This window comes from Sparus aurata, chromosome 17 (genome assembly GCF_900880675.1).
Source record: "Sparus aurata chromosome 17, fSpaAur1.1, whole genome shotgun sequence".
NCBI classification, from domain to species: domain Eukaryota; kingdom Metazoa; phylum Chordata; class Actinopteri; order Spariformes; family Sparidae; genus Sparus; species Sparus aurata.
The window spans coordinates 35,670,311-35,686,879 of NC_044203.1; the positions used below are offsets into that span (position 1 = coordinate 35,670,311).

General features: G+C 39.1%; 2 protein-coding genes across 4 annotated transcripts; both read right to left on the reverse strand.

The window, feature by feature from the left end:
• Positions 1 to 1,275: 1,275 nt before the first annotated feature.
• LOC115568040 (C-type lectin domain family 12 member B-like) lies at positions 1,276 to 6,337 on the reverse strand. 2 transcript variants are annotated; one of them, XM_030395080.1, is made up of 7 exons: positions 6,148 to 6,337; positions 5,595 to 5,672; positions 5,092 to 5,196; positions 2,615 to 2,959; positions 2,354 to 2,517; positions 2,102 to 2,214; positions 1,276 to 2,025 (listed from the first exon to the last, which is right to left on the reverse strand). In XM_030395080.1, exons 1-7 carry the CDS (start codon positions 6,212 to 6,214, stop codon positions 1,887 to 1,889), a joined length of 1,011 nt encoding a protein of 336 aa, XP_030250940.1. In that variant the 5' UTR covers positions 6,215 to 6,337; the 3' UTR covers positions 1,276 to 1,886. The 2 variants fall into 2 exon arrangements, with proteins under 2 accessions (XP_030250940.1, XP_030250939.1); XM_030395079.1 differs by having other exon boundaries at positions 5,092 to 5,199; positions 6,148 to 6,321.
• A 1,734-nt stretch (positions 6,338 to 8,071) lies between these two features.
• Positions 8,072 to 15,337, reverse strand: LOC115568041 (asialoglycoprotein receptor 1-like). 2 transcript variants are annotated; one of them, XM_030395082.1, is made up of 7 exons: positions 15,213 to 15,337; positions 13,102 to 13,179; positions 11,872 to 11,976; positions 9,406 to 9,750; positions 9,146 to 9,309; positions 8,894 to 9,006; positions 8,072 to 8,817 (listed from the first exon to the last, which is right to left on the reverse strand). In XM_030395082.1, the coding sequence occupies exons 1-7, from the start codon at positions 15,277 to 15,279 to the stop codon at positions 8,679 to 8,681; spliced, it is 1,011 nt and encodes a 336-aa protein (XP_030250942.1). In that variant the 5' UTR covers positions 15,280 to 15,337; the 3' UTR covers positions 8,072 to 8,678. The 2 variants fall into 2 exon arrangements, with proteins under 2 accessions (XP_030250942.1, XP_030250941.1); XM_030395081.1 differs by having other exon boundaries at positions 11,872 to 11,979.
• Between the last annotated feature and the right edge of the window lie 1,232 nt (positions 15,338 to 16,569).

Here is a 16,569-nt window from a genome sequence, read left to right on the forward strand (position 1 = left end):
TTGGAGGCAGACATCCAGAACATTTGCAATCGCAACAAAATGCAAAAGAACTGATTAGATTTTGGGAAATATTTCAGCCATGTGTGGCAACAAAAGCCAACATTTTTGTTTTTATACATGAGCTCTTCATATAGTTAATGTGGGGACATATTAACAATAACAAACAGCGTATCCTTTGAGGAGATGTCACGACATATTTCAGATGTGTTTGTGGCAACAGATCCAAGTATTATAAGCCAAAACATCTCTTTCTAACCCTTGACCAAAATTATTTTTGTGCCATAACCTGATCAAACCATAAACACTGCAGTGTCACGACATACAAATATTAAATTAAACTTAAAGAAATACAATTTCTAATAAGAAAAAGTATGGAGGAAAGCTGCCCATCAGTGACATGAGTATAACCAATCAGACGAGGTCACACTGACATAATAATTCATGGAGTATGCACACACTAAAGAACAGTAACTTGAGTAAATGTATTTTGGTTATGCACTGGGTAATGACAGCTTGTTTCAGTGTTCAGAGATGCTCACTATATGGAGATGGTGAGGTCAAGAGGGTCAACACATTAATATATCATATATTTATGTGCTTTAACTGAATGCCCATCACCCTACAGACACTGTAAGTTGTGTCCTGAGGAGTGTTGATAAGGTTTTGCAATTGTTGCTTCACACTTTGCACTGTTTGCTTTCATCATCAAGCAGTTTCCAAACGTGCGGTGGAGCTCTGGTTGAGTTCTTGGGATTGTTGTGAAGATGTTGTGATACTCAGGACACGTTTAGAGTCAAAAACGGGATGTTAGAAACTTAAATGTTGTGTAATCAGTGAGATGACTGTCATGTTTTATTCTTTCAGGTCTCACGCTGCTGCTGATCACGTGACACCATTAGACAGTTTCTGCTCTGGCCTCCAGTTCAGTGTGTCATATTTCATTTCTGTGTTTAAAATCACTACTGTTTGTATTTAAAGTTCTGGTTTAGGATCAAAAATACATCTCTGCAAGGACGTGCACAAGGCTGAGCTGCCATCCTGTTTTTGAGGAAAAATACAATAATTTATATATAGTATATATTTTTATTTCTGCTGCTTCGTAAACACCAGCAGCTCATTATTGCTTCAGTTAGGTCGCCTTATCATCCAAACTTCAATATGAACGCCTCCCCTGGACACAGAGATGGAGCTGCTCAGAGCCATTAAAGACAAAAACATGACAGAAAAGTTGCGAAAACAATTATCGACAAAAAGTATAACCAACTGAATACCATGTGATTAAAAAGTTAAAGACAAGTTTATTTATAGAGCCATTTTAAAACAAACAGAAAACATTAACAGAGCAAATTAAATATTATCACAAGACCTGAGTATTTAAAACACATGTATGACTTTGAATGATGCACAGCTTGACACAGTGACTTTATATCATGCAGGAATCAAGGAATCAATTAAATTCACAAAGACATTTTATCGTGATATCTATAAAAATTCTGAAAAAAAGCAAATAAATGACAAAATAATGCCCGTAATATGAGTGAGGTGGAGAGAGAAATTTACAGAAGCGTACAAAAAAAACAGTTACCTTTAAACAATAGTGAAAAGCGATGTTGTGTATGTTTCTGTTTTTATTGCTCCATCATCCCTCCTCACCACCCTCCTCCTCCCCTCAGTGGCAGCATAAACCCTGGATAAGTCGCCTGTTAATCACAGGGCTGACATATTGAGACAAACAACCATTCACACTCACATTCACAGCAAGAACATCCAAATCTAAATCCTGCACAGAAATGCCCTGCCAACCAGGTCCCCAACGCAGGACCTTCTTGATGTGAAGCTACAGCTCTAACCACTGCACCACAATCTGGTAACCTTCTCAAGTTTCACTAAGGTGTTGTTAGAGACAAAGCCTTCTTTTCACAGATCCATGCGTTGTTTTCAGTGCAGTTCACTGATTTCAGTTCTTGGTTCTGGAGAAAAATGGCACAGTGACCTTCAGTAGGAGTCTCTGGTTGTATCCAGGAGCTGAGGGAAGAAAATTATGTTTAGATCGAGGCTGACAGAGTTCATGATTCAAAATGTTTAAGAATGTGTGTCTTACATTTCAGTCAGATCACTGCTGTCGACCCATGTCCACTTCCTATCTACAACTCTCAGGCCAATCCAGTATCCCTTGATTTCTGGAGGGTACCAACTGTTTTTACTGATGAATGTCTGAAACCAGAGAGACAGTTATTATATATTTAAATACTCAAGTTAAGGAAACACACTGTAAATGACAAACTGTTTTTAGACTTACTGAAAATATTTTTCATTTAGGCTGTGATTAAATTGTCCTTATAATCATGATTACCTTCTTCTGTACATTATTTAGAACAGCCAGTTCTGAAATCTTTCCCTTGCAGTCTGCTTGAGCTCCATCCCAGGTTTTCTGATAAGGAGGTCTAGCATCATTAACAGCGTAGCAGCTGGACTGGTATTGTCTCCAGCCCTCCTGACAAGACTTACACTGTCTTCCTGAAAAAACAGACACCAACCATTAAAAGACATTACTTCATTATGAAATTAATGTTATTGGTTATTTTTGTAAACAATTAATGTGTTCTGTACGTACCAGCTCCGTCAATTGGACAGTATTGATCAATGCTCCACTGAGCTCGACTCACATTGAGCTCATTCCTCTCTGTCTCCATGTCTTGTAACATATCAGTCAAGTTTTTCTTCTGTGTCTCCAGCTGCTGGTTTTGTGTCTTCAGTTTCTGGTTTTCTGCAATCACGTCCGTGTTGTTACTCTCTAAGGCAGTATAGGATTTATTCAGGTTGTCTAACTGGACTGTCAGATTGTTGACAGTTGAGTTCAGTTTGTCGTTGATGTTTGTCAGGTTGACATTGACTGCCTGGAGAAACGTTACGTTTTCTTTGAGCTGGTTCTGGTCACTCATGTGATTAAATGTGGTAACTGCAAAATGAAAATAAACTTCATAAGGGACAATCATGATGCAGTTCTTTCAGCTTTTGACAACAACTCCCATGACAAGACCAAACACAGAGGGAGGCACCATGAATCCATCATTTAGACCTGTATGCGACGGTGCCACTCAGCTTTTTGCCCTGCGACCACTCATAGAGCACCATTATAATTAGCTATCATAATCAGGAAAACGACCATATAGGTTGACTGTGAGAGCAGCTATTTATGTGTATTGTTAGACGGTGACATCTAGTGGCTGGAGGAGGAAGTCAGGTGAAGAAGTATAGAGAGAGAAATGAAGTCTACAAACAAAAGCACAGGATGGACCGATGTTCAATTAAACAAGCAAAAGTCAACAGTGAGTTATTTTAAATTACTAACAACGTTGAGTTACATCACAATGTTACTTCAATTTTGTACATGCTGATAACAACATTGTTAGGATGTTTTTAAAGTCACCGGTTATCGACCTATTTAGTTGTTATGAGTAAGTATGACGATGTGCTGTTTAAAAGAGACATCTGTAAAACTGTTGAGAGGACACTTTAGACTGTAAACAAGATCAATAATAATGCTTTTTATTTTGAAGTTTTGATCCATGGAGGTTTTCTATTTGTAGTCGAGAGGAGAGAGATTCAAAATCTGTGACATCATCACAATGTGATCAAGTCCATGGGCTGAATGTGAATGTTTGTGCAGGGCCAGCAGGAGAGTTTTTGCATATATACCAGGTGAGCAATTGTCATTGTTTAAATAGGCACTATCTTTGGATCCGGTATCTTAGTTCTTCCATAAATCTATAGAAATATAGTACACTGTTGTTTCCCTCACAACGTCACACTGCTGTACCTGGGCAGAGCCACACAGGGTAAATTAAGGCTGGAGATATACCTCTTGTTCGTGTAAACAACCAGCTGGATGGTGAACGTGGTTGTTCACAAACCTGCCATCATGCTACACGTGTTACTGAAGAAACCATGAGTTGGCTCACGTCCCATTGTTGTCCCTGCAGAATATCACGAGCTCATCGAACCCTGGCAATGCTCCTACAGTTTATTTATGTGCACATAGCATTAATTTCTGAGGACGTGCACAACAGATACTCCAAACGGATGCAAGATACAACCAAAACGTCTTGTTAAAAGCTGGTATATCTTAGAGCCAAACAACTCATCGCCATTGTGGACGTTTTTTTACAATTTACAAGAAGAGGAGGAAGTGTTAACCAAACAAATCTTATTTTAGCTGTGGGATATTAAATTATCCATCTTTGCTCACTACATCTGCATTTCCTGCACCCGGTTGTACATAAACTAAATGTTATGTACTTCTTTAAAAAAATGTTAACTCATTGGTCATCTTATCGGCATCAACCAACCAAATTGTACATCCCTCAAAAAGTCAGTCTCATTAATGTCCAACTTCCCCTGAGGCACTCAGCTCCAAGCCCTTTGGTTCCTACTTACGTAAACATTAGACACCTGGCTGTTATAGTTTGAGTAAACATTACTCAAACAGGAGTGAATGGTGTATTTGTTGGGGAACTTTTTTTCCAGCCACTGATATGATGCACTGGTCAGCCTTACATGGCCCCAGGACTGTGTTTGAGCCGTAGACTCATCAGCTACAGTCACTCTGGTTATTCTGTTAACAGAACATGTCGTGCAGCAGAACCGTGTTGCTCGTTAATGTGTTTAAAAGTGGTTGGTTGACAACAATGGAGCTTTGTGGCACAGAGGAAGAGGATTGCATTTAGCTTCACGTGTCCTTAAATTCCTTCCTGTTTTTCGCCAAATCTATCACCAAACTTTTCTCAGCTGTGCCGTGGCTTCTGTTTTCATATGAATTCATACACTCAGTTGACTGTACCATCTAATTTATACTTCAATTTACATTCATAAATTTAGCCTCATTTGTGATAAAAACAACAACAAAGCTATAAAATGTTCTTCAATGAAGAAAAAACACATCGTTATTTATTACTGTGTTGGCTTAAAATCAGTTACTGGTCAAGCCAGACATTTATAGTTAACAAAACAAACTAGTAATAGATTGTCAAACCATATCTGGCAAATACACGTCTGTAGTTAATAAATAGACTGCCTGTTTTGTGTACTTACCATAGACACAGACTCCTATGATGGCCAACAACAGGACGACACAAAGAATCCCCAAACAACAAGCCAACTGCCGAAAGTGTCCATCTCTGTTGTTTGCCTTCTCGTCTGCTGAGAGACAACAACAAACACAAAGTTAAGACTTCAGCTGGGCGAGTTAAACAAAGTCTAGAGGGTGTCTTACCCTCTGTCCTTCCTGTTTTACCACTTCTTTGACCAATCGTTGAACCAGTTGTTGCAGCGTTTTCCTGTCAGCTGCAGAACAGTTCTGATACCAAACAGTAATTCGAACAGGAACGTTCTGGGAAACAGTGACGTCTTTCCAACTTCACACACACAGTTTGGATGACTTTGTTATGAATGTGCTTAATTAAAACTGAGATTAACATGATGGCGTCATCAGTGTAACTGAAGAAGATACACAACTGTAAAGGCTGAGTAATACTCTTCATGACTACTGTAGAAATACCTGAATGATTTGCATATGTTTTTTGTTTACAGCTTACCTTTTGTGTCACCAGTTTGTTCCGTCAGTTTGTTTTTAACCTTCACTTCATCGTACTGAGTTTCCTCCGCTTCTTTAGCTGAAAAAGTTCAAGGGCAAAAACTTATTATGAGGTTATTGATTGTGTATGAATGATTACAAGGTCTTCTGCAGGCTTATACCATTATTTCAAATTAACAAAACACAGGATGAGCGACAAGTAATCTTTAGAGCCTCACAGAGCTTTAAACTTTCAGCCAAAACCCAGGATGTTGAAATGGCATCCAATTTCCACCTTACAGAGCAGCATGTCCACAGTATCATGCTGCTAATTCTTTTCTGATGAGCTGATTTTTCATGTTTTCAAACCCAGAGTGAACAAAAAATTTCACTCCAACACACTGAAGCTGTGAACTTACTTGTATTCTGATCAGTAGCGAAATTCAAACTGCACTACTGTAGAAAATACCGGTGCAGAGGAATCAACAGTGGATGTTAGGATGAGCACATAGACAGAGATACACAATCTGATCTAAACCACTAATGTGAGATTTTTTTAAGATATCTTTTCTTACCTTCAGCTGTGGGACTTTTGTTGGCTTTGAATACGACTGAAGCGTAGTTCACCTCCTCTTCTGCCATCGCTACGGTCGTTCTGCTGAGCTCTCTGTGACTCGTAGACAGAGATGTACTGCTGTTATTTGACCACAGAACATCCTCAGAGGAGAACTAGTTGTTTCCTCTGTTCGGCTGAGTCTGCCACTCAGACTTCAAATGATCTGACTTCTGCTTTTGGTTGATAGTCATTTGCATGTACGTCAGGCTGGGTGTTAGTTACAAACAAATAAAAAGAAAAACCTCTTTCTACAATTTATTTTCTCACCCCTGGCCCAAATTCTCTTTCAAAAGTCCTGAATGTAAGAGCCTGGGTGACAGTGACATTTTTCAAACATCACACACAGTTTGGAAGACTTCGTTATGAATTTGCTAAATTAAAACTGAGATAACCATGATGGCGTCATCAGTGTAACTGAAAGAGCTACAAGATAAGATTTTTGATGAAATTTGGGGATATATTGTAGCAAAGTTTTTGGCAACAAAGGGGATATTTTTGATGAGAAGTCAGGATGTGTTCCAGCTGTACTCTGGAAACAGAAGGTGGGTATTTTGGAGGCAGACATCCAGAACATTTGCAATCGCAACAAAATGCAAAAGAACTGATTAGATTTTGGGAAATATTTCAGCCATGTGTGGCAACAAAAGCCAACATTTTTTTAATATATATGAGCTCTTCATATAGTTAATGTGGGGACATATTAACAATAACAAACAGCGTATCCTTTGAGGGGATGTCACGACATATTTCAGATGTGTTTGTGGCGACAGATCCAAGTATTATAAGCCAAAACATCTCTTTCTAACTCTTGACCAAAATTATTTTTGTGCCATAACCTGACCAAATCATAAACACTGCAGTGTCACGACATACAAATATTAAATTAAACTTAAAGAAATACAATTTCTAATCAGAAAAAGTATTGAGGAAAGCTGCCTAAAAACCCTCCAGAGGTTTGAAAAGCGGCAGCAACACTTGCCAACAATTTATCCCATAAAAAACCCATCAGTGACATGAGTATAACGAATCAGACAAGGTCACACTGACACATTAATTCATGGAGTTTGCACACACTAAAGAACAGTAATTTGAGTAAATGTATTTTGATTATGCACTGAGTAATGACAGCTTGTTGCAGTGTTCAGAGATGCTCACTATATGGAGATGGTGAGGTCAAGAGGGTCCACACATTAATATATCATATATTTATGTGCTTTAACTGAATCCCCGTCACCCTGCAGACACTGTAAGTTGTGTCCTAAGTAGTGTTGATAAGGTTTTGCAATTGTTGCTTCACACTTTGCACTGTTTGCTTTCATCATCAAGCAGTTTCCAAACGTGCAGTGGAGCTCCGGTTGATTTCTTGGGATTGTTGTGAAGATGTTGTGATACTCAGGACACGTTTAGAGTAAAAAAAAAAGGATGTTAGAAACTTTAATGTTGTGTAATCAGTGAGATGACTGTCATGTTTTATTCTTTCAGGTCTCACATTGCCGCTGATCACGTGACATCATTAGACAGTTTCTGCTCTGGCCTCAGTCCAGTGTGTCATATTTCATTTCTGTGTATAAAATCACTACTGTTTGTATTTAAAGTTCTGGTTTAGGATCAAAAATACATCTCTGCAAGGACGTGCACAAGGCTGAACTGCATTCCTGCTCTCGAGGAAAAATTACATATATATATTCTTATTTCTGCTGCTTCGTAAACACCAGCAGCTCATTATTGCTTCAGTTAGGTCGCCTAATCATCCAAACTTCAATATGACACCTCCCCTGGACACTGAGATGGAGCTGCTCAGAGCCATTAAAGACAAAAACAGTGACAGAAAAGTTGCGAAAATGATTATTGACAAACAGTATAACCAACTGAATACCCTGTGATTAAAAAGTTAAAGACAAGTTTATTTATAGAGCCATTTTAAAACAAACACAAAACATTAACAGAGCAAATGAAATATTATCACAAGACCTGAGTATTTAAAACACATGTATGACTTTGAATGATGCACAGCTTGACACAGTGACCTTATATTAAGTAGGAATCATGGTCAATTAAATTTACAAAGACATTTTATCGTGATATCTATAGAAATTCTGAAAAAAAGGCAAATAAATGACAAAATAACGCCCGTAATACGAGTGAGGTGGAGAGAGAGACTTACAGAAGCGTACAAAAATAACAGTTACTTTTAAACAATAGTGAAAAGCGATGTTGTGTATGTTTCTGTTTTTATTGCTCCATCATCCCTCCTCACTGCCTCCTCCTCCCCTCAGTGGCAGCATAAACCCTGGATAAGTCGCCTGTTAATCACAGGGCTGACATATTGAGACAAACAACCATTCACACTCACATTCACAGCAAGAACATCCAAATCTAAATCCTGCACAGAAATGGCCCTGCCAACCAGGTCCCCAACGCAGGACCTTCTTGATGTGAAGCTACAGCTCTAACCACTGCACCACAATCTGGTAACCTTCTCAAGTTTCACTAAGGTGTTGTTAGAGACAAAGCCTTCTTTTCGCAGATCCATGCGTTGTTTTCACTGCAGTTCACTGATTTCAGTTCTTGGTTCTGGACAGAAATGGCACAGTGACCTTCAGTAGGAGTCTCTGGTTGTATCCAGGAGCTGAGGGAAGAACATGATGTTTAGATCGAGGCTGATAGAGTTCATGATTCAAAATGTTTAAGAATGTGTGTCTTACATTTCAGTCAAATCACTGCCGTCGACCCACGTCCACTTCCCATCTACAACTCTCAGGCCAATCCAGTATCCCTTGATTACTGAAGGGTACCAACTGTTTTTACTGATGTATTCCTGACACCAGAGAGACAGTCATTATATAGTTAAATACTCAAGTTAAGGAAACACACTGTAAATGACAAACAGTTTTTAGACTTACTGAAAATATTTTTCATTTAGGATGTGATTAAAATGTCCTTGTAATCATGATTACCTTCTCCTGTGCATTATTTATAGCAGCCAGTTCTGAATTTTTTTGCTTGCAGATTGCTTGAGCTCCATCCCAGGTTTTCTGACCAGGAGGGTTAGCATTATTAATCACGTAGCAGCTGGACTCGTATTGTAACCAGCCCTTCTGACAAGACTTACACTGTCTTCCTGAAAAAACAGACACAACCAATAAAAGAGATTACTTCATTATGATATCAATGTTATTGGTTATTTTTGGAAATAATGAATGTGTTCTGTACGTACCAGATCCGTCTATTGGGCAGTATTGATCAATGCTCCACTGAGCTCGACTCACGTTGAGCTCATTCCTCTCTGTCTCCATGTCTTGTAACATATCAGTCAAGTTTTTCTTCTGTGTCTCCAGCTGCTGGTTTTGTGTCTCCAGTTCCTGGTTTTCTGCAATCACGTCCGTGTTGTTACTCTCTAAGGCAGTATAGGATTTATTCAGGTTGTTTAACTGGACTGTCAGATTGTTGACAGTTGAGTTCAGTTTGTCGTTGATGTTTGTCAGGTTGACATTGACTGCCTGGAGAAACGTTACGTTTTCTTTGAGCTGGTTCTGCTCACTCATGTGATTAAATGTGGTAACTGCAAAATGAAAATAAACTTCATAAGGGACAATCATGATGTAGTTCCTTCACCTTTTGAGACAACAACTCCCACGACAAGACCAAACACAGAGGGATGCACCATGAATCTATCATTTAGACCTGTATGTGACGGCACCACTCAGCTTTTTGCCCTGCGACCACTCACAGAGCACCATTATAAATAGCTATCATAATCAGGAAAATGACCATAGAGGTTGACTGTGAGAGCAGCTATCTATGTTTATTGTTAGACGGTGACATCTAGTGGCTGGAGGAGGAAGTCAGGTAAAGAAGTATAGAGAGAGAAATGAAGTCCACAAACAAAAGCACAGGACGGACAGATGTTCAATTAAACAAGCAAAAGTCAACAGTGAGTTATTTTAAATTACTAACAACGTTGAGTTACATCACAATGTTACTTCAGTTTTGTACATGCTGATAACAACATTGTTAGGATGTTTTTAAAGTCACCTGAAATCAACCTATTTAGTTGTTATGAGTAAGTATGAGGATGTGTTGTTTAAAAGAGACGTCTGTAAAACTGTTGAGAGGACACTTTAGACTGTAAACAAGATCAATAATAATGCTTTTTATTTTGAAGTTTTGATCCATGGAGGTTTTCTTTTTGTAGTCGAGAGAAGAGAGATTCAAAATCTGTGACATCATCACAATGTGATCAAGTCCATGGGCTGAATGTGAATGTTTGTGCAGGGCCAGCAGGAGAGGTTTTGCATATATACCAGGTGAGCAATTGTCATTGTTTAAATAGGCACTATCTTTGGATCCGGTATCTTAGTTCTTCCATAAATCTATAAAAATATAGCTCACTGTTGTTTCCCTCCCAACGTCACACTGCTGTACGTGGGCAGAGCCACACAGGGTAAATTAAGGCTGGAGATATACCTCTTGTTCGTGTAAACAACCAGCTGGATGGTGAACGTGGTTGTTCACAAACCTGCCATCATGCTACACGTGTTACTGAAGAAACCATGAGTTGGCTCACGTCCCATTGTTGTCCCTGCAGAATATGACGAGCTCATCGAACCCTGGCAATGCTCCTACAGTTTATTTATGTGCACATAGCATTAATTTCTGAGGATGTGCACAACAGATACTCCAAACGGATGCAAGATACAACCAAAACATCTTGTTAAAAGCTGGTATATCTTAGAGCCAAACAACTCATCGCCATTGTGGACGTTTCTTTACAATTTACAACAAGAGGAGGGAGTGTTAACCAAACAAATCTTATTTTAGCTGTGGAATATTAAATTATCCATCTTGCCTCACTACATCTGCATTTCCTGCACCCGGTTGTGCATAAACTAAATGTTGTGTACTTCTTAAAAAATGTGAACTCATTGGTCATCTTATCGGCATCAGCCAACCAAATTGTACATCCCTCAAAAAGTCAGTCTCATTAATGTCCAACTTCCCCTGAGGCACTCAGCTCCAAGCCCTTTGGTTGCTACTTAAGTAAACATTAGACACCTGGCTGCTATAGTTTGAGTAAACATTACTCAAACAGGAGTGAATGGTGTATTTGTTGGGGAACTTTTTTTCCAGCCACTGATATGATGCACTGGTCAGCCTTACATGGCCCCAGGACGGTGTTTGAGCCATAGACTCATCAGCTATAGTCGGCCTGGTTATTCTGTTTACAGAACGTGTCGTGCAGCAGAACCGTGTTGCTCGTTAATGTGTTTAAAAGTGGTTGGTTGACAACAATGGAGCTTCGTGGCACAGAGGAAGAGGATTGCATTAGCTTAAATTCCTTCCTGTTTTTCCGCCAAATCTATCACCAAACTTTTCTCAGCTGTGCCGTGGCTTCTGTTTTCATATGAATTCATACACTCAGTTGACTGTAATATCTAATTTATAGTTCAATTTACATTCATAAATTTCGCCTCATTTGTGATAAAAACAACAACAAAGCTATAAAATGTTCTTCAATGAAGAAAAAACACATCTTTATTTATTACTGTGTTGGCTTAAAATCAGTTACTGGTCAAGCTAGACATTTATAGTTAACAAAACAAACTAGTAATAGATTGTCAAACCGTATCTGGCAAATACACGTCTGTAGTTAATAAATAGACTGCCTGTTTTGTGTACTTACTGTAGACACAGACTCCTATGATGGCCAACAGCAGGACGACACAAAGAATCCCCAAACAACAAGCCAACTGCCGAAAGTGTCCATCTCTGTTGTTTGCCTTCTCGTCTGCTGAGAGACAACAACAAACACAAAGTTAAGACTTCAGCTGGGCGAGTTAAACAAAGTCTGGAGGGTGTGTTACCATCTGTCCTTCCTGTTTTACCACTTCTTTGACCAATCGTTGAACCAGTTGTTGCAGCGTTTTCCTGTCAGCTGCAGAACAGTTCTGATACCAAACAGTAACTTGAACAGTAACGTTCGAGTCTTTGTTTACTCTTCATAGTCCAACTGTTTTTCTCTGTTTTGACTCATAGGGTACAATTCTGATTGTTCTTAGTACAGTTAAAAGAAATGATTAAACTGCGAGCAGCAACACTTGAAGACTTGAATCAGATCCTGATTGGTCAGTCAAGACATTCCGAGCTGGACATATTGTGGGAAGAGATGTTTTTGTTTCAAGAATCATATTGTATGTATTTATCCAAACAGATACGTTATGACTGCCACTTGAGGTTAACACTGGGTGAGAAAAAATGAAAGGAGACGAGGAAGTTTCTTTTATCATTATGCACTTCAAGGAATACGTCGAAATGGTCAGAATAAAGTCGACATTTCAAGAATAAAGTTGACTTTTTGAGACAACATCAAATCTTGCATATGACTGCCTCAACAGAATGCCTTGTGTAGATGAACAGGTGAAACTGTACTTTAGAATAGGCTTCAGTAACATAGATATTAGTTCTCTTTTAGCTCCTAAACACAGTGTAGTTGTCAGTATTAGGACTCTACAAGTAAACACACAAGCTTAGAAGAGGTGGCCTCAAAAATTCAGTTTCAACTTTTTTCTCGACATTTCGTCCTTTTTTCTTGAAACGTCCTTCTCTCATTTCTTTTTCTCACTCCTGGCCCTAATATTCTTCCATAAGCCCTGAATCAAGGAGCCTGGGAAACACTGACATCTTTCAAACTTCACACACACAGTTTGGACGACTTTGTTATGAATATGCTAAATTAAACCTGAGATTAACAGGATGGCATCATCAGCGTAACTGAAGAAGATACGCAACTGTAAAGGCTGAGTAATACTCTTTATGACTTTTAAACTATTTCACTGTGATGGTAGTGACTGACAGTGTTACTACTGTAGAAATACCTGAATGATTTGCACATGTTTTTTTGTATACAACTTACCTTTTGTGTCATCAGTTTGTTCGATTAGTTCGTTTTTAACTTTCACTTCATCGTAGACAGTTTCCTCCTCTTTTTTGTCTGAAAAGTTCAAGGACATAAACTCATGATAAGGGTATTGATTGTGTTTTAATTATAACAAGGTCTTCTGCAGGCTTATTCCATTATTCTGAATTAAAAAAACACACGATGACCAACAAGTAATCTCTAGACTCTCACAGAGCTTTAAAACTTTCAGCTAAAACCCAGGATGTTGAAATTGCATCTCCAGTGGACATTACATAAAAAGGGGAAACACTTGTGAGAAAAAAATGTACAAGCAACTATTTCTACAAGTTCTCCAAACTGATTTGAGGAAGCTGTGGTCCGAGGCGCATTTCTGAAGTCAGCAAACTAAAAGATCTTTTATACTCCAAGTGCAGGATTAGCAGATTAAAACAAGTTGATCTTTACCGTCAACCCTCAAACAACGTATTATTTAGAACTATCCACCAACATTACATCATTTTAAATGTTTAAAGATGAAATGTAATGTAAGTACTTTTACTCAAGGACTGTTCTTAAGTGCAATGCCGAGGTACTTTAATTTCTGCTACTTCCACCACACTTTAGAGGCAAATATTGTATTGCTAAGCAACAGTTAAATTCCCAGATTGCATGCCACACCCAAGTAGTGCATTTTTAAATTCATTAAAATCAGATATCACAAGAAAAACACATTACTTTGTGACATTATGAGAAAAAATGCTGATAGTCACTATGTACATACGTTTATATGCATGATTTACTTGAACCGGTATTTTTGATACCTAAAGTTTCAGCTTTTTTGTCATTCCTACCTCATAAAATACTGTAGGTTGAGTGGGCCGCCTTCTGAAAACATCAGTCCTTTTCGACATTTATTTCCAGCTTATGTATATTTAAGGAGCAGTTAACCCCAAACATTAAGTTAAGCATTCTCCTGAACAACTCAAGAAGCCGCAGACTTGTTTTAAAATTTAAAACCAACCAAAAAAAACATAAAATGGCTCCATACAGCTTGTTAGTGTGTTTTTAGATCTTCGGAAAGATCTCCCAAATTAATTTGAAAAGATGTTTTTTTACAACGTTGATACGCGATGTAGCTCATAAACACACTTCAGACAGTTTGCATGCTGATGCTTTTATCTAAGCAGCAAAAAAGAAGATTTCAGCTTTTAAAAGAAGGTAAATAACGTCTTTTAACATCAAACAGCACAAAGGACTGCCTCAACAGAATGCCTCGTGTAGATGAACTGGTGAAGCTGTACTTCAGAATCAACTTTAGAAACAAAGATGTTATTTCTCTTTTAGCTCATTAACTCAATATTAGGACTCCGAAGAGCCAAGTGCAGAAAACTACTTCAAATCACACAAGCTTAGAAGAGGTGGCCTCAAAAATTCAGTTTCAACCAAAAACCAAGATCTTCAGAAAGCACTAAGATCCCAAATTAATTTGAAAAGACATTTTTTTACAACGTCGATATGCGATGTAGCAATTTAGGATCTTGGAGTACAGGAAACTTGGATTGAACTGGACAATTTGTATGGAGCCATTTTATTCAACATTTTTCAAACAAGTCTCCAGCTACTTCAGTTGTTGTGAGAATGCGGCAACACTCTTTTGCTGTGAAGTTTCAGAAATGTTTTAGTCGAAACTTCACCTGACTTTCCATCAGCATCAGAAAGTGTCAACATTTGACAAGTTGGGAATGAGACTCAAAAAACAACTTTCTCACTAACAGAAGCTTAAAGGAAACCGTGACAACAGTTAAACTTTCCAGTGGATTAAAGTATATTAATATATGTGAGTCATTCCAAACAGTTTAACAGTCTTCATCTGGATTCATCTTTGTCTGTTGTAATCAAACTGGGAACTTGATGCAAATGTGCCGGCTGAGCTCAAGTTCCAATTTCCAGCTGGTTCCTGCAGTATACAGAGCAGCATGTCCAGAGTATCATGCTGCTGACTCTTCAAAGCCCAGAGTGAACAACAAATTTCACTGCGACACACTACAGTAAAGCGGTTACAGCCCCGCGACCCTCAAGCAAAGAAATCAACAGTGAATGTTATTTTTTAAGATATCTTTTCTTACCTTCAGCTCTGGGACTTTTGTTGGCTTTGAATACGACTGAAGCGTAGTTCACCTCCTCTTCCGCCATCGCAACAGTCGTTCTGCTGAGCTCTCTGTGACTCGTAGACAGAGATGTACTGCTGTTATTTGACCACAGAGCATCCTCAGAGGAGAAGTTGTTGTTTCCTCTGTTCTTCTAAGTCTGGCACTCATACTTCAAATGATCTGACTTCTGCTTTTGGTTGATGGTGTCATTTGCATGTGCGTCCAGCCGTGTGTTAGTTACAAAACAGTAAGTTTGTGTGAGTACAGTGTGGTTATCTTTGTCATAGGAAGATAACATCCTCAAATACAAGGCAAGATTACAAACAGTGTTCATGCAAGAAAGACGTTAATAAGTAATAAATATAAAGAAGGTAATAATTAACTTAATACAGACACACACCCACCCACACACACACACACACACACACACATACCACAGTTTCACACTTTAAAGTGAACTCTCTTTCCAAAATACAACCAAGGCTTTTTTTGTACAACATGAGCATTGAGAACTTTGTTTGTGTACACAGAGTTTACTAAAAAGAAGGTTTTTGAACAACTCATGTTAGCAGTAGCTTGTTCCGCTCGCCGCCGTCCTGCCAGTGGAGAAGTGTCGATCTCAGAATGTGACGTAACTTGGAGGACAGTTAAGGTGGAACTACTGTCTTCCAGTAACAACTATCCACGCGCAATCTCATGTGACTTTTCCAGCTTTTGATTTTAGTATTATTTGTTATATGAAACAATAACAATTCTTTCGGTCATGACCCAAAGTTCATGGCCATAGGTGAGGGCAGGAACGTAGATTGACCTGTAAATCGAGAGCTTCGCCTTTCGACTCAGCTCTCTCTTCACCACGACATGACTGATACAACGACATGCATTACTGCGGCTGCTGCACTGATCCACCTGTCAATCTCACGTTCCATCCTTCCCTCACTCGTGAACAAGACCCCGAGATACTTAAACTCCTCCACTCGAGGCAGGAACTCTCCCCCAACCCGGAGGGAGCAAGCCACCTTTTTCCGGTCGAGAACCATGGCCTCGGATTTTGAGGTGCTGATTCTCATCCCAGCCGCTTCACACTCGGCTGCAAACCGCCCCAGGACATGCTGGAGGTCCTGGCTTGAAGGAGCCAAAAAGATCACATCATCCGCGAAAAGCAGAGATGAAATCAAGTGGCTCCCGAACCAGATCCCCTCCGGCCCATGGCTGTGCCTAGAAATTCTGTCCATAAAAATAATGAACAGAACCGGTGACAAAGGGCAGCCCTGCCGGAGTCCAACACGCACCGGGAACAGGTCTGACTTACTGCCGGCAATGCGAACCAAGC